The sequence below is a fragment of the Leopardus geoffroyi genome, chromosome D1 (genome assembly GCF_018350155.1).
Source record: "Leopardus geoffroyi isolate Oge1 chromosome D1, O.geoffroyi_Oge1_pat1.0, whole genome shotgun sequence".
Classification (NCBI taxonomy): domain Eukaryota; kingdom Metazoa; phylum Chordata; class Mammalia; order Carnivora; family Felidae; genus Leopardus; species Leopardus geoffroyi.
The window spans coordinates 113,284,789-113,311,693 of record NC_059329.1 but is presented as its reverse complement, the minus strand read 5'-3'; the positions used below and the strand labels follow the sequence as shown (position 1 = coordinate 113,311,693).

General features: G+C 63.6%; 1 protein-coding gene and 1 long non-coding RNA gene across 8 annotated transcripts in view; both read right to left on the bottom strand.

Moving 5' to 3' along the window:
- Positions 1 to 276: 276 nt before the first annotated feature.
- Positions 277 to 6,010, bottom strand: LOC123602077. 2 transcript variants are annotated; one of them, XR_006714353.1, is made up of 3 exons: positions 2,972 to 6,010; positions 1,521 to 2,103; positions 277 to 530 (listed from the first exon to the last, which is right to left on the bottom strand). It is a non-coding gene; the product is annotated as an uncharacterized LOC123602077 (long non-coding RNA). The 2 variants fall into 2 exon arrangements; XR_006714354.1 differs by lacking the exon at positions 2,972 to 6,010 and having other exon boundaries at positions 1,521 to 1,591; positions 1,819 to 2,801.
- Positions 6,011 to 7,479: 1,469 nt separating this feature from the next.
- The window catches only part of OSBPL5 (oxysterol binding protein like 5), a 79,706-nt gene continuing 60,280 nt past the window's right edge, over positions 7,480 to 26,905 (bottom strand). For all 6 annotated transcript variants that reach the window (XM_045486284.1, XM_045486286.1, XM_045486283.1 and 3 more), the window contains exons 4-22: positions 25,887 to 25,967; positions 25,522 to 25,623; positions 24,250 to 24,453; positions 23,463 to 23,547; positions 21,422 to 21,593; positions 20,898 to 21,093; positions 18,955 to 19,139; positions 18,245 to 18,326; positions 16,149 to 16,247; positions 15,708 to 15,804; positions 14,719 to 14,817; positions 13,104 to 13,201; positions 12,592 to 12,681; positions 12,368 to 12,504; positions 11,738 to 11,923; positions 11,367 to 11,493; positions 10,147 to 10,285; positions 9,491 to 9,593; positions 7,480 to 8,472 (exon numbers count right to left, since the gene is read on the bottom strand). In XM_045486284.1, the coding sequence (XP_045342240.1) occupies positions 8,334 to 8,472; positions 9,491 to 9,593; positions 10,147 to 10,285; positions 11,367 to 11,493; positions 11,738 to 11,923; positions 12,368 to 12,504; positions 12,592 to 12,681; positions 13,104 to 13,201; positions 14,719 to 14,817; positions 15,708 to 15,804; positions 16,149 to 16,247; positions 18,245 to 18,326; positions 18,955 to 19,139; positions 20,898 to 21,093; positions 21,422 to 21,593; positions 23,463 to 23,547; positions 24,250 to 24,453; positions 25,522 to 25,623; positions 25,887 to 25,967 (2,421 nt within the window). In that variant the 3' untranslated portion in view covers positions 7,480 to 8,333. The remainder of the gene's footprint in view (positions 8,473 to 9,490; positions 9,594 to 10,146; positions 10,286 to 11,366; positions 11,494 to 11,737; positions 11,924 to 12,367; positions 12,505 to 12,591; positions 12,682 to 13,103; positions 13,202 to 14,718; positions 14,818 to 15,707; positions 15,805 to 16,148; positions 16,248 to 18,244; positions 18,327 to 18,954; positions 19,140 to 20,897; positions 21,094 to 21,421; positions 21,594 to 23,462; positions 23,548 to 24,249; positions 24,454 to 25,521; positions 25,624 to 25,886; positions 25,968 to 26,905) is intronic.

Sequence of the window (26,905 nt, the reverse complement as noted above, 5' to 3'; positions counted from 1 at the left end):
AAACGTTGAAAAAAAAAAATTAAAAAAAAAAAAATAAATAAATAAAATAAATAAATAAATAAATAAATAAAACATAAAAAAAAAACCCCAAACAGGTAACCTCTCTTCTTACAGAAACGAACGTATCACAGAATAGAGGCAACATTCGTGTGCTAAAATAAAAATGAAGCTTTATTTTTAAAAAGTTTTTTAAATGTTTATTTATTATTTTGAGAGAGAGAGAGAGACAGAATCCCAAGCAGGCTCTGTGCTGTCAGCACAAAGCCGCATGCAGGGCTCAATCCCACGAACCAAGAGATCATGACCTGAGCCGAAATCAAGACTGAGCCACCGACGCTCAGCTGACTGAGCCACCCAGGCACCACTTTAATTCTAGACGGGGCTAACTCTGTCACTCTACTGTCCTGAGTGGAAGCAGGCAATACTGGGTCTCCAGAGCCTTCTGGCCAGTTGGCTGTCGAAGTTACACAGACCAAGCTTCACGGAAGAGAATTTGTACAACGTCTAAAATGACAAGAGATTATCGAAATCTGAAAAAAATGAACAGTAGGAAACTGTAATGAAAAGCAGACAATTCAAAAGCAGCTCACATGGGAAAATGTGTGTGTGTGTGTGTGTGTGTGTATGTGTGTGTGTGTATTTATGCAAAGGTTTCTGTATCTAAAACACCAAAAAAAACCCATATAACTTTTGTTAGTCACACACATGCACAATGGTGCCCCTGGTCCGTAACTCGTGTTAATGGTGTATATGCCCTTTTATTATCTTTTGGCTATTTAGAAGTTTTGAATTTTAGGGATTCTTTGTGTCCTCAGGGTGAAACCCCAGGAGCCAGGCTTCAAGAACCTCTAAAAAAAAAAAAAAAAAGGAGTTTTGAATTTTAATGTAGTTGAAATTATATGTCTCATTTAAGAAATCTTTCCTTACCCAAGTTTATAGACATGTTTTCCAATATATTCTTTTGAAACTTTAAGGTTTTGATATTCATTATTTACATTTTTTTAAATTAATTTTTTTTAATGCTCATTTATTTTTGAGAGAGACAGAGTACGAGAGGGGGAGGGGCAGTGAGAGGGAGACACAGAACCCGAAGCAGGCTCCAGGCTCCGAGCTGTCAGCCCAGAGCCCGACGCGGGGCTCGAACCCACGAACCTTGAGATCATGACCTGAGCCGAAGTCGGACGCTTACCCGACTGAGCCACCCAGGCGCCCCTAAATTGTTCGCTTTAAAATGGTTAATTTTATATTATGTGAATTTCATCTTAGTAAAAAGTATACTTATTTCAAAAAGAGGTAAGAGGCACCGGGGTGGCTGGGTAGGTTGAGGGTCTGGCTCTTGATTTCGACTCAGGTCATGACCTCACGGTTCAGGGGATCGATCCCTGCATCGGGCTCAGGGAGGAGCCTGCTTGGGATTCTCTCTTTCCCTCTTGCAAACTCTCTCTCTCTCTCTCTCTCTTAAAACAAATAAACTTAAAAAAACACAAAATAAGATAACCGAAAAAGAAACCCTCTCTTACCGGCACCAGCCAAGCTGCATCATGTCTGCTGTCATGTTGCGTTTCTGGGGACCACGTTCCCTTTGGGACACCTGAGGGGGGAGAGATGTCCTCACTGTCCCTCCCCCGTGTCCGCCCTGGCCTGGCACCCGGTCCCCATCATCACCAACAGAGGGTGCCCAGAGAGTCCTGGTGCATAGCCGGGGCGTGCCCTCAGCCCACATTTGGGGAGTACCGGGGACAGGGAGAACCACAGGGCCGTCACCCCGAACCAACATCTCAGACATCATGACGCCATCTTGCTCAGAGGAACGTGTACCCATTCGGTGCGTGTTCACGGCCTTGTTTGTGCTGTGGACACGGACTCGGGACAAGCATGTGTCCTGCTTCTGACAACGGCTCGGGACTTCGGGGGCTCCTTCCTAATGGCTGCGAGTTCCGGACAGCCGTTCGTTGTCACCCACGTTCACAATCTGGACGTCACAGGCAGGCTTGCTGGAGGGAGGACTGTGTCACTGCCTGGGCCGCCCGCAGCACGCCGACCGTCCCCAGCCGTGGATCTTTCTAAGGGAGCCACTGCCGTCGCCAGGTGCCCCAGCTGCTTCTGGGAACACAGGAGGTTTATTCCAGAAAGCAATTAAAAAAAAAAAAAAAAAAGCAATTCCAAAGCAGGAAACTCTGGAGGAATCTCCAGGTGAGATGAGTTTTATGGCACCGAGAGCCCTGTCCAGCCTGTCACTTGGCTGTCTTGTGACTGAACCTGGCCTTGGAGAAGTTGGCATGTAAGTCCTGCCCCCACCCCAGGCCCTGGAGGGCCTGCACCACAGCGCCCCCCCCCCCCCCCACGAGGTGCCCGGCAGGCATGTCATCAGCCACTCGATGTCAGAGGACAGAGATGTGATGGCCCAGAGTCCGAGTGGGGGCACCTTCCCACCTAGAACGCCCTACACGGCCGGCCAGTAGCTGCGAGGACAGAACAAAGGAGTAGACGGAGAAGCGGGCGGCGGGGGACCAGGACCCAGGAAGGCGGGGAAGGGAGGTCTTGCCCCAACAGCTGGGAACAGACCTTGAGAGCGTGGCGTCCAGCTGGGGGCCAAGAGAACACGAGTGATGGATGATGGACAGAGAGGGTGGCGGTGGCTGAGAAACAGTGAGGCAAGAGGAGGGCAAGTGGGGCGTTGAAACAGGGAAAGGGGTCAGAAACCTGAGAAGAAAAAGAACTGTTGGAAACAGAATTGGGCCAAAGAAGAAATCCCCAGGGGGTGGGGGTGGGGCGCAGCTCCGTGGGCCTGGGGGGAGGAGTCACCTGGCCGGAGTCTGCGTGATCCCTGGGCCGGCGCTGGGCTGTCCTCACCCCGTCCCCAGTCACGCGTCCTGCTGGTTCTCGGCGACTGAGAAATATCCCCACTCAGGCCCAGACCCAGAGCCACCTCTGACCTCCGCCCAAGGGACCTGTGCAGAGTGTCACTTACGTGGCACGCCGGCTGCGGAATCCCGAGGGCCCCGGGTGGCTCTGGCCACGGCCTGTCTGGCGCTGGTGGAAGGGTCCTGTGCCACCATTTCCTGGTCTGCAGTTCAGGGAAGACGCAATCGGTCCGAGGGGCACGCCCTGTCCTTGTGCGCACACAGGGGCTCCCACACGGTCACGTACGGGACTCAGCCAGACACAGCGCACGCGCCGATGGCCCCGAGAGCTGCCGAACGCCGTCGACGATAATGCTGGGCGTCTCAGTACATTGGGGGGGACCCCCCAGGCGCATGCCCACAGCCGGCTGCTGGCTCAGAAGGTCTGCGCAGACAAAATTCTGAAGCACGGGTGTCCCCACAGGCTTCTCTTAAAGGCCGTTCCGATGTGTACGCACAGCACTAGGCAAGGGAGCACTGTTTCGTGAGTCCACTGTCCCTTCTCTACCCGAATGCCGGATCAGGGGGCCCTTGTCTCTTCTCTAGATTTTCAGAGCAAAGCAGCAGACATCCGTGTGGCTAAGGATTCGGGGTTCGGTTCGTTGGCTTCTTTAGGGCACGTTCCCGCCTGGCCAGGGGGCTGCAGATTTCCGAGCAAGGGAGGGGCCTGTGGCCGAAGACTCCCCCTCAGAGCTAGTAGAACACGGAAGCAGGAATCCCGGCCGTTGGGAAGCACCGCGCGTGTCCCTGTGTCATGCTTCACGCTCGCCTGTGTCACGGACGTGCTCGCCTGTGCAAGAGGTCAGGCACCGCGCTCAGATGCCGCCCCAGGGTGCAGCCGGGGACCCGGGCTGTGCCGGCCACTCATCCAGTCCCCGGGGGTTTGCCTGGGCAGCACGAAAATAGAAATACCTACGTCCCGGAGTTTTGGAACTAAATACTCTCTGGGTTGTTACAGTTTCTGGGAAACCACGAATGTCGAGCTGTGTTGGCCGCCTCCGTGGGCTCCAGCCGCCGGCCCTGCATTTGCACCTGAACAGCTGTGCCATGGGGGACGGCAGGGACCCCCACGGGACCCCGCCCCTTCGACCCGTCAGGTGCTGAGGCCCACGGAGGAGCATCGTGTCCAGGGTCCGTGGAAGAACTCGGACAACAGCCCAGCTCTGGGTGCCCCCTGCCAGGTCTCACCGCCCAAATCCCCCCCCCCCCCCCACCCAACGTTGGACACCGGAGCAGGTGATGGCTGCGTGAAGCTTTGGGGCCCAGCGTCGCCCCCACGTGAGCACGACCTAGGTTCCCTCTGAAGGCACCTGAGATCAGACACACGTTCTGTTCCTGATCGGATAACCACTCGTCTTGGCCAGTGTGGGTTTCCCTTGCTATGTTTGCTAAGGGCGGGACGGTTCTTCCTTCGAGATGTTTTTTCCCCCGGGGCCTTTCCCACCTTATCAGCCCTCCGCCAGCCTCTGTGTTGCAATGTCAGAGGAGTTTAGTTTACCTATTTATTCTGCTGCACAGCCGGAAAAAAATGAGTTTGGGGGACATCACCGCCTAGCTGAGCCCGCACACCAGCAGGCACTCCCCCCTCGGGCCCCCAAGCCCGGCCCATGGGAACTGGCTGCACTGCGGCGTGACCCCCAAGTCCTGGGTACCCACTCTTGGCACTGTGCGCTCTTTTCGACGGCCTTGAAGGTCATTTCCAGGAGCCGGAGGTCACGTAGCCTCTGACAGCCACGTGACAACAGAGACCTGGGGCCCAACGGTCCTGAGGTCTGGTTGTAAAACGTCAGACACAGAACTTTGAAAGGGTCCAGACGGCTGTGTGTGTGCTCGGCGGGTCTGGAAGGGGCGAAGCCAGTGCGTCTTGGCTCGCGGCTCTCTCCGGGGTCACCCATACTGAGTTTTCACGCCCAGCGGTGACACACGTCTCCTTTTCAAAACAGACGGGTTTAAAATTTGAAAGTGATTCCGGCTCGTGAACAATACTGAAGTCATCGTCTAGATGCTGGGCCCCGGGGTGGTGCACGAGCGGGCAGCTTTGGGGGGGCACACCGATTCTCCAAGCCCGTGTTCAAAACCTGATGGTCCGCAGACAAAGACAAGTGCCATACGATTTCACTCACGCGTGGAATTTAAGAAACGAAACAGATGAACATGTGGGAAGCGGGGGAGGGGGGAGACGAGAGGGAAACGAAGCAGAGGAGGGAGACTCTCAAAGAGAACAGAGTGAGGGTGACGCGGGAGGTGGGTGGGGGATGGGCACTAACGGGGACACTTGTCTGGATGAGCACCCGGTGTTGCATGCAAACGATGAGTCACCGACTTCCACTCCCCAAAGCAACATTGCCCTGTATTCGAACTAACCAGCGATAAAAACAAAAACCTGATGGTCCGGTGGGGTCAACGTCACTGCCCCTCTTTACGGACGGGGAGAGGCTGTCAGCAGGGGGCACAGCAAGGGACATCACTCTGCTAGTGAGATGCCTTGATGGGACTATGAGTGGTCTGAGGCTCTCCTCCAGTGACAGGGACAGGGGATAGGGGACAGGGAGTCCCTCCAGGGCAGACACACTGCCCCCAGCCGAGTGTCAGGGCCGTGACCTCAGCTCAGGTGGCCACCACAGTCCCCCTGTGTCCCGCATCGGTCCCGCCCTCTCCGCTCAGCACACAGCGTGGAGTTGGGGAGGGGGCTGTTGGGGTGGATGCCCTGAAACCAGGGCGGTGGTGGTTCTTTTGTGGGAATCGGACCCTTTCTCCGGGGGGGTGAACAGAACGTGGCCCTTGCACTCCCCACCCCCCTCCTCGGTCCCCTAACCCTCCTACAACCGTCCAGGACAAGAGCCCCGCACTCCAGGAGGGAACTGGCAGCTGCCTGCTCCTTCTGGGGGTGGGGTGCGAGGGGGATGGTCTCCCAGTCCTGCGGGGACCTGGTCGCTTCTATCAGGAGACCTTGCTCCTAGAAATTGCTGGCAGTTCATCCAAGGAGATGAGAGCTGTCAGTAAGGTGGCTGTCACTGTGTCACAGGGGGAGCCGCGTCTCCTCCTGCCCTGGGGTTCCTTGGGGGCAGGGCTGGATGCGAGGATCATCGCTCCCCCGTCTACCCTCCCGGTCGAGTCTGGCACAGATGGCCGAGAGCCAAGCCAGGTATGTTTTCAAGGAGGCCAGGAAGGGGGGTCTGGGGTGCGGGGAGGGATGGGAGCTGCCGCTCCGGACCCACATCTTTCTAGAAGATCACCGCTGCCGTCTCCGTGCCCGAGAGGCAGCCCCGTGGACCCAGACATCACGTCCAAGTCTCTACTATTTCAAGGTGCTGCAATGTGCCCTCGTCACCACCCATTTGGATGTCGGACCAGCTGTCTCTGTGGGATGAGTCCGCTGTCTTCTTTCCCTGTTGATCTAGAATAATTCTTGGCCCACCAAGGACGCAGAAATCATTCTAGAGGCGGTTCTGAGGCTGCGGGGGGCGGTGGGGGGCGGGGGGGGGCAGGCTGTGCTTGGGTGGGTCGGGCCCGCTCTCTCCAGAGCAACCTGCCGTGGCATCTGCGACCACCTTGAGGGCACCCACTCTCCAACGGGGGTGGCCTCCACCTGAGGGTCCGAGGCCAGTCTGGGGGCAATCCAACCCCAGAGCCAGGCAGTGAGAGGCAGGCATCCTCAGCCCCGCCCGAGCCCCGCCCAGTTCTGGGGACCGAGGGGGGGAAGAGGCTTGGAGGGGCGAGGTGCCTCTCTCACTTACCTGCCTCTTTCCCTTCATCTCGCTTCCCCTCCATGTACTCCTAGGGGTGGGCCAGGTCCCCCTTGGCCGGGGCACGTGGGGTCCGTGGCTGGCTGTACCCAGACTCTCCTTCAGGGGCCTCCTGGGCTGTCCCAGCAAAGGCAGGGCCTACTCACTCAGGCCCTCATGGCTGGGAGTACCCGGGGCGGTGGCCACGGAGGAGTCAAAGCAAGGGCTGGGCTGGGGACAGCAGGGAGGGGGAGAGGGTGGTTATGGTGGTGGTGGGGGGGGGGGGGGGGAAGAGATCAGGCAAAACGGGCTTCAGGGTCACCCACAGTCTCAGTGGCTCCCTAGAGGGGGCAGGGCCGCCTATGTCCTCAGCTGGCTTGTCGGACGGTGGACGGGACCCCCGTCTCCCAGCACTGGCTCCGCAGGGTGGGCCTGCTTCCCACGGTTCCCTGCAAACCGCACCCCGTCCTCTCCTGGCCCCTCCTCTCCATCCTCATGGCCTCGGGCCCTCCCTGGGCACCTCCAGCCCCAGGCAGCCCCTGTGGGCACCAAGTCTCTCCTTGGGAAGCCTCCCCCATCTTTCCAGAAGTTCCCCAAGAAGACAGCACGGAACGTGGGTCTGTTTACTTCAAGATAAGGGGCGTAGCCTCGCCCCCGAACCTGGGCGGGAGGTGCGGGGACAAGAGCCTGCAGACCAACACCGGAAAACGAGACCATCCGTGCCGACGGCGTGGCCACAACATAGTTTAAGGCTCTGTGTGTACCTCTACGCGCAGGTGCTCACACACACGTGCACACGCACACGCCCGCGGCGGCACCTGACAGAGGAACGGAGGCGGGATGCCAGACGCTGCCTGCAGCCTGCCTAAAATACCGCGTTTATTAAAAAAGTGTAAAACAGGAACACCGTGCAGCAGTCTGAGCAAAGTGGCGAACTTGGGCTTCCCCGACCCGGGGGATGCGGGGCCGGCGGAGCCGCCCGTGCACCACAGCCCACACGTGCACACCTGTGCACACCTGTGGTCAGGTGTCCCCCCCTTGGCTCGCCCAGGCTGTGGGAGGTGGCGGCGGGGTGGGGGAGGGTTCCACTGGCGGGTGTGGTGGGGTCCCGTCCAAACAGCAAACAGAATGAAATCCAAACGCCGTCTCCAGAGTGGCTCCGGCCTGCCCGGGAGTCCACTGGAGGCCCCTCTGTGTGCCTCGGGCAGCGCGGGTCGGGGCTCAGGAAGGAAGGCGCTGTGCGGCAGGACGAGGGAGGCCCCGGGACCCCTGGTGGTTCCAGGTGGCTCCACACAAACTTCCCGTTCACCCCTCCTGGGGAGTGACCGTGCAGAGCCCGGGCGGGCGCCCTGTCCCCCGCCTCCGTCACTCTCGCGGGGCAAGTGGGCGCCGGACGGGGAACGAGCAGGCCAGGCGAGCGGGGGCGGGGGGGGGGGCACAAAAGCTGCATTTGGCGGTAGCGTTAAGGCCGGCCCTGGGTGGAGGGCCCCACGGGAAAGGTCAGCACCTCCCCTGGAGGAGCCCGGATGGCCCCCCAGGTCCTTCCTGCGGTCCTCCTGCCGCCACGGGCCCCTCCGGCCACAGTGGCCACGCTTGTGGGTCTGTCTGCCTCCCCCGGGCTGGCTTAAAGTGCTAGGTGCCTGGGAGGGAGGGCTGGGGCCGGCCCAGTTCTGCGGGCGATGCCCACGTTGTCCCCAAGGGGCTCCTATTTGAGGACGTAGTTAATGAGCAGCTGACACGCCATGAACACGCAGAGCAGGAACCAGGAGCGCGGGCTCTGTAGGAGGCCTGGGGCCGGCACCTGCCTGGCCCTCGCCGTGGAGCTCAGCATGGCCGAGAGGTGCCTGCAAACGGGGTGGAGGCTGAGCCAGGGCCCAGACAGGGGGGCCTCCCCTCCCCTCAGCGGACGGCTGGTCAACACAGGGGTCCCAGGGCAGGGCGGAGGCGGCGGGCACACATTCCAGGGAGGGAGGGGTCACGGCTGGGGCAGCTTGTACCCCTTTCCCATCCCGCTGCCGGCCTGAGCCGTCTCCCCCTCCCCCAAAGCCATACGTTGGAGCCTGACGCCCAGCACCTCAGAGGTGACTGTTTTTGGAGATGGATTTTTTTCCAAAGGTAATTAAGGTCACACGGGGTCACCGGGGTGGGCCCTGATCCCGTGTGACCGGGGTCCTTGTAAGAAGAGGGGATCGGGGACACAGACACGCACGGAGGGACCACCCCGCGAGGACACAGGGGGAGGACAGCCGTCCACACACAAGGAGAGAGGCCCCGGGAGGCCCCGGCCCTGCCCACGCCTGGACCTCGGGCTCCGGCCTCCGGGACGGCAGGGGGGACAGTGCATCCTGTGGTGCGAGCCCCGTCTATGCACGGCGTCACGGCCGCCCCAGGACAGTGACCCCCACCCTGGCCTCGGATTATCATCACGTGCCTGGAAACTTCTGGCTATTCTCTGGCTACATGCCTCATAGCCAGCCTCCTGTGTGGGGCCAAGCGGCTGCTCCCACGGCTTCCTTTCTGCTTCCAGGCCGGCACCACGCTCCCCACCCCCCCGCCCCCAAACCAAGGGCAGTGCCTTCTGACTCACACTGACTCAATGCCCAGGCTCCTCCAAGCCTACACCCTATGTCAGGCATCCTGCTATTTATGTTTTTAGCACAGAGCTAGGGGCCCCCCGAGCATCGCCAGCTCATCCTGTTCAGAGGGACCCCCTGCAGCCCCCCCACACCGCCCAGGGCGCCTTTGTCCTGTCCTCAGGACACCAGACCCCCGGCCAATCTTCAGGGTTCTGGCACCGGAGCGACATTCCGGATTCCAGAGCCCCTGGTGCTCTCCAGGCGGGGACCCTGGGAGCGAGCCTACCTGTGCAGCTCCTGCTGGGCCTCCCGGATGGACAGCACGGCCTCGTGCAGCGCCTGCAGCCGCCGAGCCTCCTTCCCACACCGCGGGCACGGGCTCTCGCTGCCTGGGGTGGCCGGCCGCACGTCACGGGACCCAGGGGACAGGGGATGGAGGGGGAATCTAAGGTGCGCTGCGTGTCCCGGGAGCCAGCAAGGGGGCCCCAGGGCCATGCCGCACCTCTCGGGTGAGGCTAACCCCTCGAGGATTAGAAGCACGGGCAGCGAGGGTCCCCCCCCAACCCCCACCCCTGGCCAAGCTCAGCTGGCCTCTGACAAGCCCTGGGACACAGAAACGGCTGAGGCACAGCCCATCCTCCACAGAGGCAGGGACAAAGTCGGAGAGACACAGGGGCAGAACCAGAGGGTCACACGCGGACAGACACTGCCCAGCCCCGCCCCCCACGCTGCCCCTGCCAGCCATGGGAGGCGCCTCACCACCACCACCCACCCCCCCCCCCCCCGAGTACAGGGTTGGGGACCGCTGCCCTCCACGCCCCTTGTCCGCCCCCGGGCTCAGGGAGGCGTGTGAGGGCCCCTGGGAGGAGGGTCGAGGCGGACCCTGTACCTGCCGGGGCAGCCGCTTCTCTGACCCCTCCCACCCAGCTCAGGAGGGCTCACCGGGGATGAAGTCACCGTCCTCCTCCTCTTCGTCAGAGAGCTCCGGGCAGGACTCGGGCGTGGAGCTGCTCTCCGTGACCTGGCTGTGGCCGGACGGCTGGTCGCTGGCCTTGCGGAGCCGCCGGTGTGGGCCGGGCCCCTAGAAAGAGGCAGAGCCGCTGCCACTGGGGGCCCGCCTGTGCCCACCACACGCCCCCGCTGGCCTCGTGCTCCGGCTGAGCCCCAGGGGCCCTGCCGGGGATGTGCCGGCCCGCGGACACGGCGGCAAGGTTATGCCGGGACGGCTCTAGAAGGAGCGGCCGTGGCCGCTGGTCCCGTCTCACTGCGTGAGCTGACAGCTAGGGATCCCCCGGCACCGGGGAGACGCGTCCAGAGGGACCTCCAGGATTGGCTGACCCCCAATGCTTCCCCAGAGTACAGGGGCGGCCGAGGCGTGGCCGGCCAGAGGGGCTGCGGAGAGGGTGGGGGGGGGGGGCCCGGGGGGCATCCAGGTGGAGGCGGCTGGGGCTGCCCGTCCGAGTCAGGGCTGAGGGGCGACGGCAGGGGTGTCATGTGGACGGCGAGAGACGTGGCCCCTGCTTGCTGGGGAGACTGGGGCCACCCTGCCTGTCCTGCCCGTGTGGCTGCCGGCCTCCAGCTGCGGGCACGCTGGCCCAGCAGATGCCGTTCTGTTCTCACAGACTCTGCGACGCGTGGGGTGGGTGGCACCCGTGGAGAACACCGCAGGCTTCCCGCACGGGCTGCGCCCTGGGGTTTCTCTCAGGAGACCTCTCGCTCGCCTCCTGGAGCCCCCCGCCTTCTCTCCCTGCTCTCCCTCGGCAGGCCGCTCCTTCTCCTACCTGACCGGGCCCCCAGGCTGCCCTGAGCCTCAGTTTCCTCATCGGCTGTCAGCCTCACAGAGGGCACCTCCGGGGAGCAGCGGGCCAGGAGCCAGCAGCCCCCCGCACCGCGCCCTGCGCATCCGGCTGCCCCGTGAACCCAGCCTCCTCCTGCAAACCCAGGCGTTTCGGGTGCCGTGCTGGGCGGGGCAGGGCAGGGGATGGGGGGTGCAGAGGAGGCCCTGCTGGGAGGGGGCGAGTGTAGGTGGGGGGGGGGGGATACCGGAGGGGGAGGGGCGGGCAGGTAAGAGTGAGGGTGGGGGGCGGCCGCCACACCCACCGCCTGACGGTCCCCTCCCGCCGCTGAGGTCGACCCCGGGCGGGGACCCTGGGGGAGCTGACCTGGTGCCTGGGCCCCGGGCTGCCCAGGAAGGCGGTCCGGTGGGCCGTGGTCCCCCGCTGCACGGTGTGCAAGACCCCGTCTTGCTCAAACTGGCCGATGTCCTTCAGGGGATCCCAGGGGCTGCGGCTGGAGGGTCCGGAGGGTCTCCGTTGGCAGAGGCAGTGGCCCCTGGGGCGAGGGGACCCGTCCCGGCCCAGCCTCAGCCCCCCAGCTCAGCCCCCAGAGGGGGACGACTGCCTAGGCCTGTGTGCAGGGCCCACGGGAGGGCGGCCGCGGAGCCCCGGGAGGACCCTCCCGCCCCCATCCCTGCCCCTCCAGGGCAGCCGGGGCCCCGTGTGGAGCAGCGGCCCCGGGGCCCCCCGGCACTCACTCCTCGTGCAGGTAGCGCCACTCCTGGGTGGCGGGGTCCAGGCGGAACAGCTGCGGTTTCCAGGGCGTGAGGTTCTGCTGGCGCTCGCGAGCCCGCTGCCGCTGCGCCTCCTCCAGCGAAAACTTCTCCCGTGTGGCCTTGTGCTGGTCGCCCTCGCCGATGGCCCTGGTGACGTGCTGCCAGAGCCTGCGAGCAGGGCACTCGCTCTGAGCCTGGGGCCTTGGGCTGTCCCGCCCGCTCGGCACCGGAGGGGAGGCTTAGAGCAACCTCCGCTTGGTTGCCTCCGGCGACAGGCAGCTCACTCTCTCCCCTAGGGTGCCGTTTACTACGCACAATGAGATGGTTCTTTCCCACACTGAGCTCACACCTCTCACCCGCAGGGTCCTCCCAGTGGAGCTGCTGGTCACCTGCGGGCAGTGACGGGTCCCCAAGCCCTCCGTCCCTCCCCCCGGCAGCTGCCCCAGCAGGACACGTCATCTGTCACGAGAAGTCGGCTCTGGCCCACCCTCCCCGCCAGCGACATCCTGGGACAAGCTCAAAGCACCGTAGCCCTGCCGACCGGGAGGACGGCCGCCTGCCCAGCCACCGCGGGCTGGGGTCCTGGGTCCCGCGGCCGCCGGCAGGCCTCACCTCTCCGACTCCAGCTCTGTCTGCTCCTCGAATAGCACCGTGTGCCGCTTCAGCCTCTGCCCCCGGACCTCCCCACTCGGGTTCCAGAAGAGCTCGGTGCTTCCTCGGCCCTCCTCCTTGATAAACACTTCTCTGTCCTGCCCCAGACGGCCCGGGCAAGGTCAGAGGTGCTGGCCCCATGGCTGTGCCCGTGCTCCGGGGGCCTGCCTGCGGCAGCCTCTTACCCAGTGTCCGGTGAGATGGGCCAGAACCTCCTCTCCGGACGTGATCTTCCCCGAGATCTGGTTGATGCTGGTGCTGCCCCCGAAGAAAGGCTGCGGGGACACCCCGCGACAGTGCCGCTGAGGGGTCGGTGGCCTCCCCTGGACCCTTGTGCCCCTCCGCGGGCCGGGGGAGGAGGAGGCCCCTTCCTCATGAGGGGGCAGGCTCCCCGCCCCCGGGACGTGGGAGGCTAGGATGGGACCCAAAGCTGGGGGCGGCCACGCTCACCCCAAGCCTCAGCTTCAGCTCGAGGATGCCCCCAGGGCGTGCGCCCCATGGAGGGGAAGGGGTCTGGGCCCGTGCCGGCCCCACCGTGCGGCCTGCGGGAACCCCCTCCTCTCTCCTGGCCCTGGCTGTGCCACAGAGATGCCAAGGGCAGCTCCCTCCTCCCGTGGGCATCTGCTCCAGAAACCCCGGGGCACCAGAGGGCTCCTCCCTGCCCTGAGGTGGCTGGGGGTGTGGCGGCCAGTGCTACCTTAAGCTTGAATTCCAGCTCAGCTTGCAAGTTGTTCTTGTCACACTCGATGGTCACTCTGCCTCCCAGCTCCATGGTCATGGTGCCATACAGGATTCCTGAAACACAGCCCCTGCTCGGTCCTGCCTCGTCGTCCCGACCCAGCCACGCTGACCCCGAGCAGGCCGGTGTCGGACCCCGGGACGGGGAGAAGGGGCAGGGCGGGGGAGAGGACAGGGGCCCCTGGGGGCAGAGTCTCTGGGATGGAGAGGAGTCGGTCAGGGGGAGCGTTACCCCGACCACACCTGGCTCCTCGGTGACCCTCTGCCCCCAGAGTGCTCCCAAGAGTTGCTCTGTCCAGGGAATGTCCTGCCCTTTGCTGGGTGCCTTCCTCCAGGACCCCCCCCCTTTCCAGGCTCCCAGGGCCCCCACGAGACGCTCATCGCCATCTATCATTTGCTCTGCAGTTTGGGCCCCGACGTGAGCTCCTACAACCTCCCCGCTCGTGGCTGCGCCCGGGATTTAAAGTAACACACGTATGTCTTAATTAACCTAGGAATGGATGAATCTTCTGTTTCTGGCCATACGGAAGACTTACTCTAACTAAAGACAAGAGCTGTGCTGTGTCGGTTGTAAAACACCTGGGCGTGTGGGATACCGTGGAAGAAAAAAAAAAAGAGACGAGCCACTTGGAACAGAAGAGGGCTGGGAACCCCCCAAATCCCATGGGCACACCTGCGTGCTGCCCAGGACGGCCCTGCACCAAGTGGGGCGGGGTGCTCCCCTCTCCGCTGGTGGGGACAGGGTCCCGAGACAGACACCAGCCTCCTCTGACTACACCTGTGGTTTAGACTTTGGAACCAGGTAAACACTGCATTTCCACAAGCACTTGCAACATGACATTTGCCAAAGGAAAATGAAACCAAAACCAAGTGGCAATTTTCCTGGTAGTGTGATCCTGCAGGGGAATCAGTCCCCAGGACTTTACAGACCCCAGGGACGCAGGCCAAGCTAAGAACAATCACCACAGAGAAAGCACAGAGCGCTTCTGGCCGTCACGCTATCGGGCTGGGTGGTCAGTGTCATTCTGACCGGTGTGCGTGGTGTGGGAGAGGAAAGGTGACCGCGGTGGTGTCGCTTAGAAAGGGGCTTTGTGGCAAGAGGGAGGAAGACGTTGCACGTGCCCGGTCCCCAGGGCTAAATAAAAGTCTGACGTCTAGGATCTGGATTGGAAACATGTAAACTCGTGATGTATTTTAATCTTGAAAAAAAAAAACAAGATTAGTTACTGTTTAGTTACTGGAAAGTCCTAGAGACAATGACGAAGCACTCCTAAGAGGCAGGTCGGGCTTGCAGCTGTGATACCGAAACACCATTTCCTACTGGCAGGAAGCTTGGCTTCCTGCAGAAATGCCTGCCTCGTGGTCTATGCCAGGAAGCGTCACGCTCCCGTGGGGCCAACCGGGAAGGAAGCGGGGTGTTAGGGCCCGAAGACGTCTTCCAAGAGGAGCCCCACACCCAGCTAGGAGGTCACTGAAGAGTCAAGTGCACCCTCCACCGACCAGTAAGGACCAGGGCGTCTGCACCGAGGGAGCCAGCCTGGGCGCTGCTCCCCTGGGCAAAGGGAGCCCCTCACCTTTGCAGTGGGCGTAGGGCATGGTGAGGGTGTAATCCTCCGCACGGTTCAGGAACGTGAGCGTGGCCTTGCCGTCCAGCAGAGCCGACAGGGAGTTCCCTGCGGAGATGCAGCCGGGGGAACCGGTGAGTGGAGACGGACCCTCAGGACCCCAGGGGCCCGCTCCCTAAGTCACAGGGTCTGAGCTCCCTTCCAGCAGGTGGAAAGAGGCCCCTGTCCCTCCAGCTGTGTGACTGTGGGGCAGCCGGGCCTCTCACTAACCCTGTGGGTCACTGAACCTCTCTGTGAGTCAGATTCTGGAAAAGGCCCACCCGGGATGCCACGCGTTAATGTTGATTTCAGTTACCGAAAGGGGGATTTTCAGGGTGTAGGCTGCAAACGTTTGCAAACTAGCCCAACCCCTGGCTTGAGTTTTGTTTTTTTTTTTAATGTTTATTTATTTATTTTGAGAGAGAGAGAGAGAGAGAGGGAGAGCCGGCACAGAGCCCAACGTGGGGCTCGAGCTCACGAACCGTGACATCATGACCCGAGCCCAAGTCAAGAGTCAGCTGCTTCACTGATCGAGCCACCCAGACGTCCCTACTCTGTTGGGATTTGGGGGAGACAGAAGCCACGAGCCACGTAAGGCCACAGAGCAAGTGTCGGGCAACTGAGGAGCTGCTCTTAAAACTTCATTTTGATCAATTTAAAGAGCCACACGTGGCTAGGGGTGCCACACCGGACAGCCCAGCTCTAGATGGCACCTGTTGGCGCAGGTCCTTGCCCGTGACCCTCACAGCGTCCCCGCAGGACGTGCCCTCCCTGCGGCTGAGGGGCGGCCGGGCTCTGCACGGACCCTGCCTCTCTCCGGGTCCCGAGCTCTTCACCACCCACGTGGTCCCTGACCCGGAGACGTGGGGAGGGAGACAAAGCCGGCCACCACGTGCGGTCTTGGGGACCTCTGCATTCTATCATCCCCCGGCTGGAACAGCCCAGGGGAGCCCCCTCACCGTAAAACCGGGACTTGGCTGTGATGTTGCCGCTGATGCAGAAGCCGTCCTTCCTGTTACTGACGTGGAAGGCGGACACGGGCGGGTGGTGGGACACCTGCGGGCAGAGGACAGAGGACAGTCCTCCCCAGGGAGGGCAGAGCCCTGCTTCCTGACGAGAAACCCTCGTCCCCTGCCCCACCGCATCCCTCCTGGCCATTCCCGGCTCTCAGTCCCGCTGCCCAGGGAAGCGGAGGAGACCCCACGTCGGTGCAGAGCGCCCGGGGGGTCAGGGTGGGCCGTCCCCTCCCGAGGAAGCATCTTCTGCTGTCCCGGGGCCTGTCCCCGACTGCAGCTCCCGGGAGGATCCCGACGGCGGCCGGGGGGCCGCCAAGAACATGCGCTGGGGTCGGAGTGCCCAGCACGGGCCCGGCGTGCCACCTGGGAGTGGCCGGGCCTTACCTGCTCGGCAATGTAAAAGGTGTGACTGCTGGTGTGGGGGTGGAACCAGCGGCAGCGGAAGGTCTCCCCCAGGATGGGGTTGTACGGCTTCTTGATCCCCTGCGGGCAATGACCGAGAGGCGCACGTGAGGAACTGGGCCCAAGCGGGATGGGGTGTGAACGCAGGGACAACCTGGGGGGCTGCCCACTGCCCACCCCCATCCCTACAAGGGACGGCCTGCTTGGCCACCAGCACCTGGGGGCAGCGCCCCACTTCCGCTTTGGGGAGAACACGCTTTGCCCATGGTTTACGTTCTGGGGGGGGGGGCAGCCTATGAGGTGTCCTGTCCGGTTCCCGGCTCCGAGGGGGACCGGAGACCCTGAGCAGGTCACACTTTCCCTGGACTTTGGGTGAAACCAGCACACAGCCTGTTCGAAGCCCCCAGTGGCTTCTACTGACCCTTTCAGTAGGACCCCAAGCCCCCAGCCCTGCGCCCCACTCCCCAACTCCGCTCGCCACCTTTCTGCTCCCACAAACGGCCCAGGCTCGTCCCCGCTGCAGCAGGGAACAAGTTCCCGCTCAGGACAGCCCTCCTTCCGGGTCTCGGACCCCCTCATCGGATCGGCAGCAGCCGGCCACCCCTTCGCGCCATCCAGCAGACCTCTGTGCGCACGCACGTGTGTGTGCCTATATGTATGTGAGTGTGTGTGTGCACATGTGTGAGAGTGCCTGTATGTGTGTGCCTGTGAGTGTGTGCATGTGTGTCTTATGTCTGTCCATGTGTGTGTGCACATGTGTGCCTTACGTGTGTGCCTGTGAGTATGTGTGTATACGTGCACACGTGTGCGTGTGGGTGCCTGTAAGTGTGTGTACATGTATGTGTGTGCACACGCACATGTGCGTGCCTTTACTTGTGCGTGTGTGTGCACGTGTATGCATGTCAGTGTGTGCCTGTGTGTGTGCACGTGTGCATGCCTGTGTGCACACGCGTGCCTATATGTGTGTGCATGTGTGCCTGTACTTGTGCATGTGACTATATGTGTGTGCATGTGCGTGTCAGTGTGTGCCTGTATGTGTGTACGTGTACGTGTGCATGTGAGCATGTGCACGTGTGCGTGTGTGCCTGTACTTCTGCGTGTGTGTGTGCACGTGTGTGTGTCAGTGTGTGCCTGTATGTGTGTGAATGTGTGCACGTGCATGCCTATACGTGTGTGCCTGTATGTGTGTGCATGTGCGTGTGTGTGCACGTGTGCACGTGGGTGCCTGTATGTGTGTGTGCACGTGTGCGTGCCTATACGGGTGTGCATGTGTGTGCATGTGTGCCTGTACTTGTGCATGTGACTGCGTGTGTGCACGTGTGTGTGTGTCAGGGTGCGCCTGTATGCATGTGAGTGTGTGCACATGTGCATGCATGTGTGCACGCGCGTGCCTATACGTGTGTGCGTGTGCGCCTGTATGTGTGTGCATGTGCGTGTGTGCATGCACGTGTGTGTGTGCATGCATGCACTTCCCCCCGGAGACCGGGCTCCACGAGCGATAAATTGGCAGGTGCCCTCGGAGGACGCCTGCCCCGCCTGTCCGAGCCCCGTCCGCAGCCTCCTGTCCGCTCCTCTCTGCCGAGCTGCCCGGATCCCGCCCGGAGCCGCCCCTGCGGCGCCCCGTCCTGCCCGGGCCAGCCTCCCAGACGGAGGCTCCTTCTCTGCCCCAGCAGCGTCCCACCCAGGGCCGCCACGTGGACGCGCATCCCGCCCTGCCGAGGGCCCCGAGGCAGTTAAGAGACCTTGGATCTGCTGTGTGACTCTGGGGCCGTCCCTCCCCTCCCCCGAGCCCCAGTTTCCCCTTGGGCGCAGTGGAGGAGCAGAACCAGACGGAATCCCCCGAAGGGCCCAAGCGGGACCCTCCAGGTCTGAGAGACACACACAGCGGCCACACACAGCGGTGCTGGGAAAAGGGCTGTCGCCCCTGCACCTCAAGGAACCCCTGGGACCTGCTTTTCATGATGCATCTTGGGAGTCACGGAACCCTTTCTGAGAACCCAAATCGGGCTCTGATGAGCACAGGGCTGCTGGGGTTGCAGTGAGAGCAGGGGGCCCGCCCTCCCCGCCGGGGCCCTGACCTTGGGTTTCTTGTAGAAGCCTGACAGGTACCACCGCAGTACAAGCTTGATGCGGCTGTAGGCGTCCTCCTCCAGGGCGGCCCTGTGCCAGGACGGGAGAGGCCCCTCAGTCCAGGCCGGGATCCCCCAGGCCACCCTCTTGCCCTGTCCACCTTCCACCCACTTGGCTGGACACGGGCCACCGGGGCCCCTCCCGTCCCGCCCAGCCCCGAAGCAGGGGAGCTGCCCGCCCTCCAACAGGGAAGCCGGTTCTCCACCTAACCAGAAAGTGCCGGGGTGAGCGCAATGCTGGGGCAGACAGGGTGCTGCTGGCTCGAGGGCTGGCAGGGCGCCTCTGCTTCCAGGAAGCCCTCCCGGGTACTCCCGCCCTCGCCCAGCTCCCGAGCCTCCCTCTTTCCAGCCTCCACAGCCTGCAGGGTTCGGCTTGAGGGCACCAACGCCCAGAGCTCGGGACACACAGAAGGTGCTCGGGGCTGGCCCCACGCTCACCTTTGATGGCTCCGGCCCTGACCTGACGGGCAGCCTGCCCCCCTCCTCCCTCTCGACCTGCTCCTCCTGGGGCCGGTCTTGGACACGGGGCCCGCTACGAGGCTGAGCTCAGCCGCGGACCCCGGGGCCCTTCCAGAAACATCCATGAAGGGGCCGGGGGCTGAGGGAGGCTGGGGTCTCCGGGTGCGCACGGATGGGAGGGGCGCCCCCTGCTCGCTCACCTGGACAGCAGGTCGGCGTGAAAGTAATAGTCTGAGAGCTTGTCCAGGAAGGAGCGGGGCTCTAACACGAAGGTGGGCAGCACCACGCGGGACAGGTCCATGCCCGGCCGCAGCTGCCTCAGCAGAAGCCACATCAGACTTTTGTTCTCCTCGGACACAGTCTCCACCTGGGAGGCCTGGCCCAGCTGCCGACGGTGGGGGGGGCGGGGGAGGGGGAGGCTGCGGTCAGGCCCCCGGTCCGTGCCTCCCGGGGGAGCAGGGACGGGGGGGGGGGGGGGCAGGACAGAGGCGGCCGGCTCTGGCCGGGGGACGTGCGCGTCCTCGGTCTGGCCCCCGGCAGCCCAGCCGGCCTGTCTCGCCCGGTCTGGCCCCTGTTCCCTCCGGCGACCCCAACCCAGAGGGGCATGTGCTGGCCCAGGCTGGCTGCTGTCTGCCTCCACTCCTTGCCAGCCTGGCCGACCTGGGCCCTCCCCTCGGTCTGGGCGACCCCCGACTCTTGTGCGCGGGGTAGAGCCCGCCCACCCTGGCTGCTGAAACCCAGTGGTGCCAGGAGGCGCGGTGGGTACGGGGAGACCCCACCCCAGCCCATTCAATCTTCCCAGTGGCCTGGAGACATGGGTGCGGGGGGTGCTCTGGGCCTGCGCTTCCTTTAGAAATAAGGGTCCAGGGTCACGCTGCCGGGTGGGGACCGCCCTGGCCCCCGCCTGTCCTTCCCAGTAACACACTCAAGGAGACAGAGCTGTGGGGGCTCAGGGCTTTGTCCCTCTGGGTCTGGGCAGCGGGGTCGGGTGGCTGCACCTTGCCGTCCACGCCAACCAGCAAACCCTGAGGCAGGCAGAGTCTCAGAGGGCCACGGAGGCGTGGCCAGCTCCGTGGGGCGCTCACAGGATGGGGCAGTACAGCCGGGACACGGGGGAGTCCCACAAAGCCCGGGCGGAAGTCTAGCCCATCATCCCTCCCCGGGGACCCCACCGTCTTCAGCCTTTGATGCCTCTGGCCTGGGGCGGATCTGGACTCAGCTGGTGGGGGGGGGTCCCCTCAACTGCCTACCCCTCTGAGCCCTGATGAGGCCCTGAGCTGGATTTGGACCCAGGCGGCCCCTGCACCCCTTCTCCCCAGACTTACTCCTTGCAGTGGCCCCTGGGTACCGGCACTGCGGTCGTCCCCACGTTACAGAGGGGACAGGCGACTTACCCGAGCTCACACAGCTGAGCTCGCACAGCACAGGCGGGCCGTGAACTCAGGGCTGTGTGTGTCTGTGGCCCGAAGGCAGCCACCCCGAGGGAGGCAGGATCGGTATCTGTCTCCACCCTGCTGGGCCGCCTTACACAAGCTGCTTTGCCTCTCTGTGCTAGCACACCTGTCCTGGGGCCCCTGCCAGGTCTCCCGGGTCCCTCTGTGGAGCCCAGCCTCGTCTGTGCTGGGCCTCTGAAGGGTCCCTCGGGCTGCCCGCTCTCGGCCCCGGGGCCCTCACGTGCATCTCCCCCAGTGTCATGGCCCTGACCCTACCCGGCCTCACAGGTGCGTCGCCATCGGGCTGGGACCTGCCCGTCCTCCTCCCATGTGTCTCGAGCCCCGCCCCTTGGCCCTCCTCCAGGGCTGCCCGGGACCAAGACGCCCTTGTCGGCCTCCTGACAGAGGCTCCTCCCTAGTGGCTCTGGGTTTCTACCCCCACTCCTTGGCTTTCTCAAGGCCTTTCTGGACCTCGGTGGGCCCCCACCTAACCCCCCCAGGGTCTTCCCAAACCCTCGGCAGAGTCCTCACGGCCCCCTGGCTCTCTCTGAGTTGTGGACACCATCCTGGTCTGGTCTGGTCCCCCAGCACTCCCACCCCGGGCACTACAATCTCCCATCCAGGAGCCAGCCGGGCCTCGAGGCCTCTGTCTTTTCCGGGGAGGCGGGGGACGGGGCGACACCGGCCGCCCAGGTGGGGCGGGCTCTCACCTCCCCAAACTCCTCGTGGACCTGCTCCACGTACGTGGTCCCCCCGGGCACCAGGCCCTCCAGGGTCTCCGACTGGACACTCCCGCTCTCGTTCGTCTTTCCGCTGTGGTCCTGGGCCTCGTTGTCCGACTCCTCTGCGTTCTCCCTCTCCGACTTGTCTGAGAAAGCGTCGTTCTCCAGGGAGGAGCCATTCAGCCTGCAAGGGAGGGGCGTGCCGGGGGTCCCAGGTCAGGGGTGCGGCCCGGGCGCCCCCGCCCAGGGCACGGCTCACTGCCGGCACTGCACCCACATCCTCGGGTCTAACCCAGTGTGCACGTGAAGAAACTGAGGCCCCCCCGGGCCCAGTCGGGGTGAAGGAGGCTGCCTCCTGACCTCGGGGTCTGGTGGCCAGACCTCCGTGGTGCCTGCCCCCCTCCCCACGTACAAGGAGACCCACGTGTGAGTCCCGGTGACAGCCAGGGTCCTGGGGTCCCCAGCAGGCCGGAGACCCGGGCTCGACCCCTGCCCACCGCGCCCATGCTCACGGGCACAGGTCTTGGTCATGGATGGTGGCCGAGGGGGGCAGCCCGCAGAGCGAGGGGGGCGACGCATCCGGCGAGGACCCGGGCTCCCCGTCACGGCCCTGCTTGCACGAGCTGAGTCGCAGGAGGCTGGAACAGCGCAGAGCCAGCTCTAGGGCGTCCAGCCAGCAGCGGCCTGCGGGGGGGAGGGGAGGGTGAGCCCACTGTGAGCCCGGGAAGGGCCCCTCCCCTGTGCGTCCCCCACCCCCCTGGAGAGCCTTCCCAGGTGCCCCCGCCACGCAGGTGCACGTGGGCGAGTGCGGGTGGCAGACGTGAACAAGGACGGGGCCTGGCGGCCAGCCCCCGCCCAACTGGGGGAGACAGGAGCCCGGGGCAAGGAAGACGCCCTTCGGGGGATGCTCCAGACCCTCCCTCAAGGTTACACCTGAGCAAGACCCAGGCACCTGCAGCTTCCGCACACAGGGCCCTGCCTGACGACAGCCGCCTGCCCCAGGCCTGGGGGGCAGGGGTGCACCTCAGGGGCCCCGGGGCTCCTGCTGGCCCACTGCACAGGCCAGGACAGTGGGCGGCAGGCTGGGGAGGGGGCTGCTAAACGTGGCAGGCAGCCAAGGGCGTCCTGGAGGGAGGGTGGCCCTGAGGCAGAGCCGGCCCAATCCACCTGCCCCCCATCCCTGCTGCCTTCCTGGCGGAGGCTGCCAGCGGGTGAGACCAGCAGCGCTCGCGTGTCCCAGGCGGCGCTCACAGCTGTGGGGACGCCTGTCCGCCAAGGCGACCCCCGGTGTCCTGGTGGCCACTAACAGCGGCCTTACTAACAGCCGCCTTTCCACTCACGAGGGCGTCTATGCCCGCACATCACGTGATCAAACGTTATTCCGAGAAAACATTCAGGGGTTCGAGGTGTGGGATTAAGGACAGTGACGATACCTCCCTAGTCTGGGCCTTCAAAGTGCGGCCTCTCGGAGAGCGTGACTCTCGTTCCCTAACTTTGAAACCCACAGAATCCTTTGGGGGGCATCCCAGGCGTGGGACTGGGAGGCGAGGGTTTGCAGGGACGGTGGCCCCTGGTTCTCACAGGGGCACCCGGGGTCCTACGGGGCTTCACTGCAGGCTTGATGGGAGCCTGAGCGCCCAGCCCTGGGGGCACAGGTGGGGGTCACGGGAGCAGCCCCCGCAGGAAAGAGTGGGGACACCGAGGCCTGCTGAGCTCGGGGCTCGCCTCGTCATTGCCACTAAGGACCAGACACCAGGAATACTACGCATCCTTTGAGGCCCATTCCCGGGCCCCCTCCTCGTCCTCCAGAAAGCCCACCCTCATACGCACAGGGGATGTGGACACCGTCCCTCCCTGCTCATGGCGCCCCCGCCCATCTGGGACCCAGCTCACGCTTTAGTCCGATCTGCCTTGTCTGACAGTGGGCTGCTCTCCTTCCCCTGAGACCACGGGCTCCACGAACACGGGGGGTCCCTCCTGGGGTGTGGACGGGACAACGTCCACCAGCCCCGCCCCCCCACCTCCCTGGGCCCCGAGGGCTTGAAAGAGGGGCAGCTGCATTTCCCCAGCGCCGCCACTGGAGGGCGCTCCAACAACGCGCGCCGCACTTGGGAGCCCGGGAAACTGGATGGCTCTCCAGACCTCAGGGCTTCCTTGGGGACAGTGTGCCCGTGCCTCAGTTTCCTCGGATGTCAACGGAGGTGAAAACAGTAGAACCTGCTGATTCGACGGGGCCTGGCATGTGCGTGGCGCTCAGCAGCTGCCATCTGCTTGCTTTAAATAAGGTCACTGGGTGGTCGTTACAACTGGGTAGCCGGGCAGTATTCACGTTTTGGCCTGGGAAAACTGAGCTCCCTCCGAGTGGTAACTAGTGGATGGCAGGCCTGCCTGGCCCAAGCCCAGGCTTGTCCCGTGACATCTGCCTGCGTCCTGCTTGGGCGGCAGCGGGAGGGTCTGGACAGGGGCTGCGTGCACCCGGTTTGCGATGCCCCCGGGGCGCCCACTCCAGGCGGGAGGCCACCAGGGAGACCCACAGGGCAGCGGGGGACTCACCGTCGGACTCTGAGGCGGCCCTGAAGATCAGGTAGCTGCTGGGGAGGGGCTGTGTGATGGAGCCCACACTCTCGCCTTTGGGGCCCTGCAGAGACAGAGAGCCGGCGTCAGCCGAGGGGACACGCGGGCACGGGCGGAGATGCGGGTCACGAGGGGTCACGCAGACGCACACTGAGACACACGCGGCCTCAGGACCCCCAGGTGGGGCCAGACCCCCGGCCACGCGGACGCAGCAGGCAGCGAGAGGAGAACGAGCCCGCGGCTCGGTCCTGGGCTCTCCTGCGGTTCTGGAGTTCTCTCCGTCTTCGGGTGGCCGTAATCGGCACGCGCACGTTTGGGGTGCCCGTTCGGCGAAACGATGAGTAGCTTGTTACAGCAGAAGTATACCCCCTGCAATCTCTGGGACTTACCTACACTAAAAAAACCATTTGGGTGTTCGTCTGAAATCCTGCCGTAACTGGACATTCTGGATTTTATCTGGCACCCTGACGGGCAGCCTCCCGGTTAGGAAGGTGCAGCGGGGAGGGCTGGGCTAGGAGCGGCTCACACGGCCCGATTCCTCAGCCTCTGCGCATCGCCGTGTGCTCTGCCCGGGCTGCATCTGGTCCCCGGCCACCGAGAGACCTAACCCACGGCCGGGTGGGGGCCGGGTGGCGATGGGCCCACAGAGCAGTTGAGATTAGGCTCCTGGCCGCCCCTCGGCGCCCGTCTCTTACTCGGCCCGCCCGCGGGGCCTCGCTCCTCCCGGGGCCCGACCCCCCTGAGCCCTGGGGCCCCCCGGAGGTACCTTCACGGCCCAGACGGACTGGTCCAGCGGGTGGAAGAGCTTGAAGCAGAAGCCGTCTTTCTTGGAGGGCCGCTCGATGAGCTCGCAGCAGTGCAACAGGACGGTGCCCACCCACTGGCCCACCTTGGGCGTCTTGTAGATGAGCAGCACGCCAGGCTTCAGCACGCACCACAGCTTGGTCCAGCTCTTCAGTGTCCCGCGGATCTGCGGGGAGGGGCACGGCTGTTGGGGGGGGGAGGGCGGCACCCCAGGGGCACCCGGACAGCTTGGGGGCGGAGCTGGGCGGTGGGCGAGGTCCTCGGGCTTTGACAAGGAGCTCAGAAATTACAGTGAATCCAGAGAAATGAGGCACTGCGGCCAGGAGCAGGTTTCCGGGTGAGGTTCAAGGCCAGATCGGAGCCCCTCCCCCCGCCCCGGAGGACCCAGCAGCCGGTGCGACTATTGTGATTGTCAGCTTTGTAAATTTTGGAGTCGGTCAGTTCTTTTCTCGCTCCAGAGAAGAATTTCGCTGTAGCGCCTAAATTTTTATTGTGTGGGGGGCCAAAAGGAGCCCATGCCGGCCCAAGTCCTAGGCAGGTGACCAGGTGCTGGTACACCTGTCTCGGGGGTCCTTGGTGGCAACCCCGGGGTTCAGCAGCTTTCCCGCCCCCTTAGGGGGGGCAAAAAGAAGTCCCAGGAGCTGAGGGAACCACCATCACCCCCGTCGAAACACAGACTCTAAGCCCAACCCGTGAAGCTGTGATACGGCCTCCCCTCCCCCGCACCCTGGCACGGGGCTTCGTGGCATCCTGGGACCCCCATCCACAGGCCAGGAGCCCCCCCCTCGCCACCTCAACTGGACACAGGGTCTCTGCAGATTTCAGCGGGTGAACATGAGGTCACATTGGAGCCGGGTGAGCTCTGATTCAATGACGTTTGGACACAGACACACAGACACAGGAGGGGCCACGTGAAGACAGAGGCAGAGGCTGGAATCAGCAAGCCACAGCCCAGGGCTGCCTGGAGCCCCCCAGAAGCTGGGGAGCGGGAAGGATGCCCCACTAGGGGGCGGGGCGGCCCGGTCCACACCGGATTTCAGGGGCCAGCCCCCGGAACTGGGGGAGAACGCATTCCTGTCTTTAAGCCCCCAGCCTGTGGTCCTTTGCTGGGGCCTCCACGGGACGCTGATCCAGACTCACAGTAACAAACACGCCCAACTGCCTCCTGGGTGACTCTGCAATGTCCCCTGGGAAGGCCTGAGACTGGGACAACGTGCCCGCCCGTCTGGCCTACCTTCAGGCTGTCGGCCATGATGACCACGCTGGGGTCCGTCAGGGCGCTGAACAGCTGCTTCGTGGCGCGTTTCTTCTCCTGCCGGTAGTTCTCCTTCTGCGCCTGGGCCCAGGGAACCCAGTGGGCGGGTCAAGGGAGAAGGCCCTGAGCTGGCCCCCGCCCCCGCCCCCGCTCCTCCTGCCAGCCCGCCAGCCCACCGGGGCTCCCACTGTCCAGTCTGGGGCGGGGGGAGAGGTGGGGGGTGGGGAGGTGGCCAGAGCACAGCCCGCCCCCTCCCGCTGGCAGGCCGGGCCGTGGTGACCTCACTGGCCCACCCATCTGACAAATGACACACTTGTGTCCCCACTTCCTGGGCCCGTGCCCACCTTGAGAGCTTCCTTCTTGGTGACCTTGGCTGTTGGGGACACACATTCCTTGTCGGACCCATTGTATAGCCTGTATTCTACCTGCAAAAGAGATTCAAGTTGGGGAGAGAAGGGGCATCAGTGTGCACTCTGGGGCTGCAGAGGGCTGGGGGGTGGCCAGGTGCATTCTGGGGCTGCAGAGGGCTGGGGGGCGCCCAGGTGAGCTCTGGGGCTACAGAGGGTGGGGGGGGGGCAGCCAGGTGCATTCTGGGGCTGCAGAGGGCTGGGGGTGGCCAGGTGGGCTGGAGGCCAAGAGAACCAGAGAGGTCAGAGAAAGGTACTGTCCTCACACCCGTCCGACACCCTCTGTTCAGTTTATCGGCAGTGGTGGGGGCCGAGGGTACAGAGACGGACAAGTCAGGGAGGCTGAGGACAGCAGGTGGACAGGAGCTCAGAGGTGCCGGGAAGCGTCCACCCTAGCCACTGCCGTGTGTCCAGCCTCTGGGGGGGGGGGGCACACGTGCAGAGGGGACTCTCACTCCTGGTGCCCTGGGAGCTGCTGAGTGGTGGGCAATGCCCGAGCCCTGTCCTGAGCCCAGACCAGAGCCGAGGACGAGGCACAGCCTGCCAGGCCCGCTGGACACACTGCACGGGCCGAGAGCAGTAATCCAGGATCTGGGGCTGGAAGGGGCTGCGGTCCTTTAACGGATAGAGAAACTGAGGCCCTGCGGGTGGAGAAAAGGCCAGGACTAAAGGCTAGAGGAGGAGGGCGGAGCAAACTGCGGCCCGAATCCCGCCCCCCGCCCCCTTTCTGTTCAGCCTGTGAGCTCAGAACGGTTTCAACTTTTTAAGAGGCCAAAAAAACGTCCAGAGAATAATATTTTGTGAGACGTGAAAATCCTATGGTTCGGGGCCGCTTCTCCCCCGAGAAGCTTCAGAAGCTTCAGGCCCTGGGGGTGGAAAGGACGGGCAGGCCACCACAAGTGACAGAGCTGCGAGAGCTGTGGGTCATCATCATTGTCCACATCCTGCAGATGAGA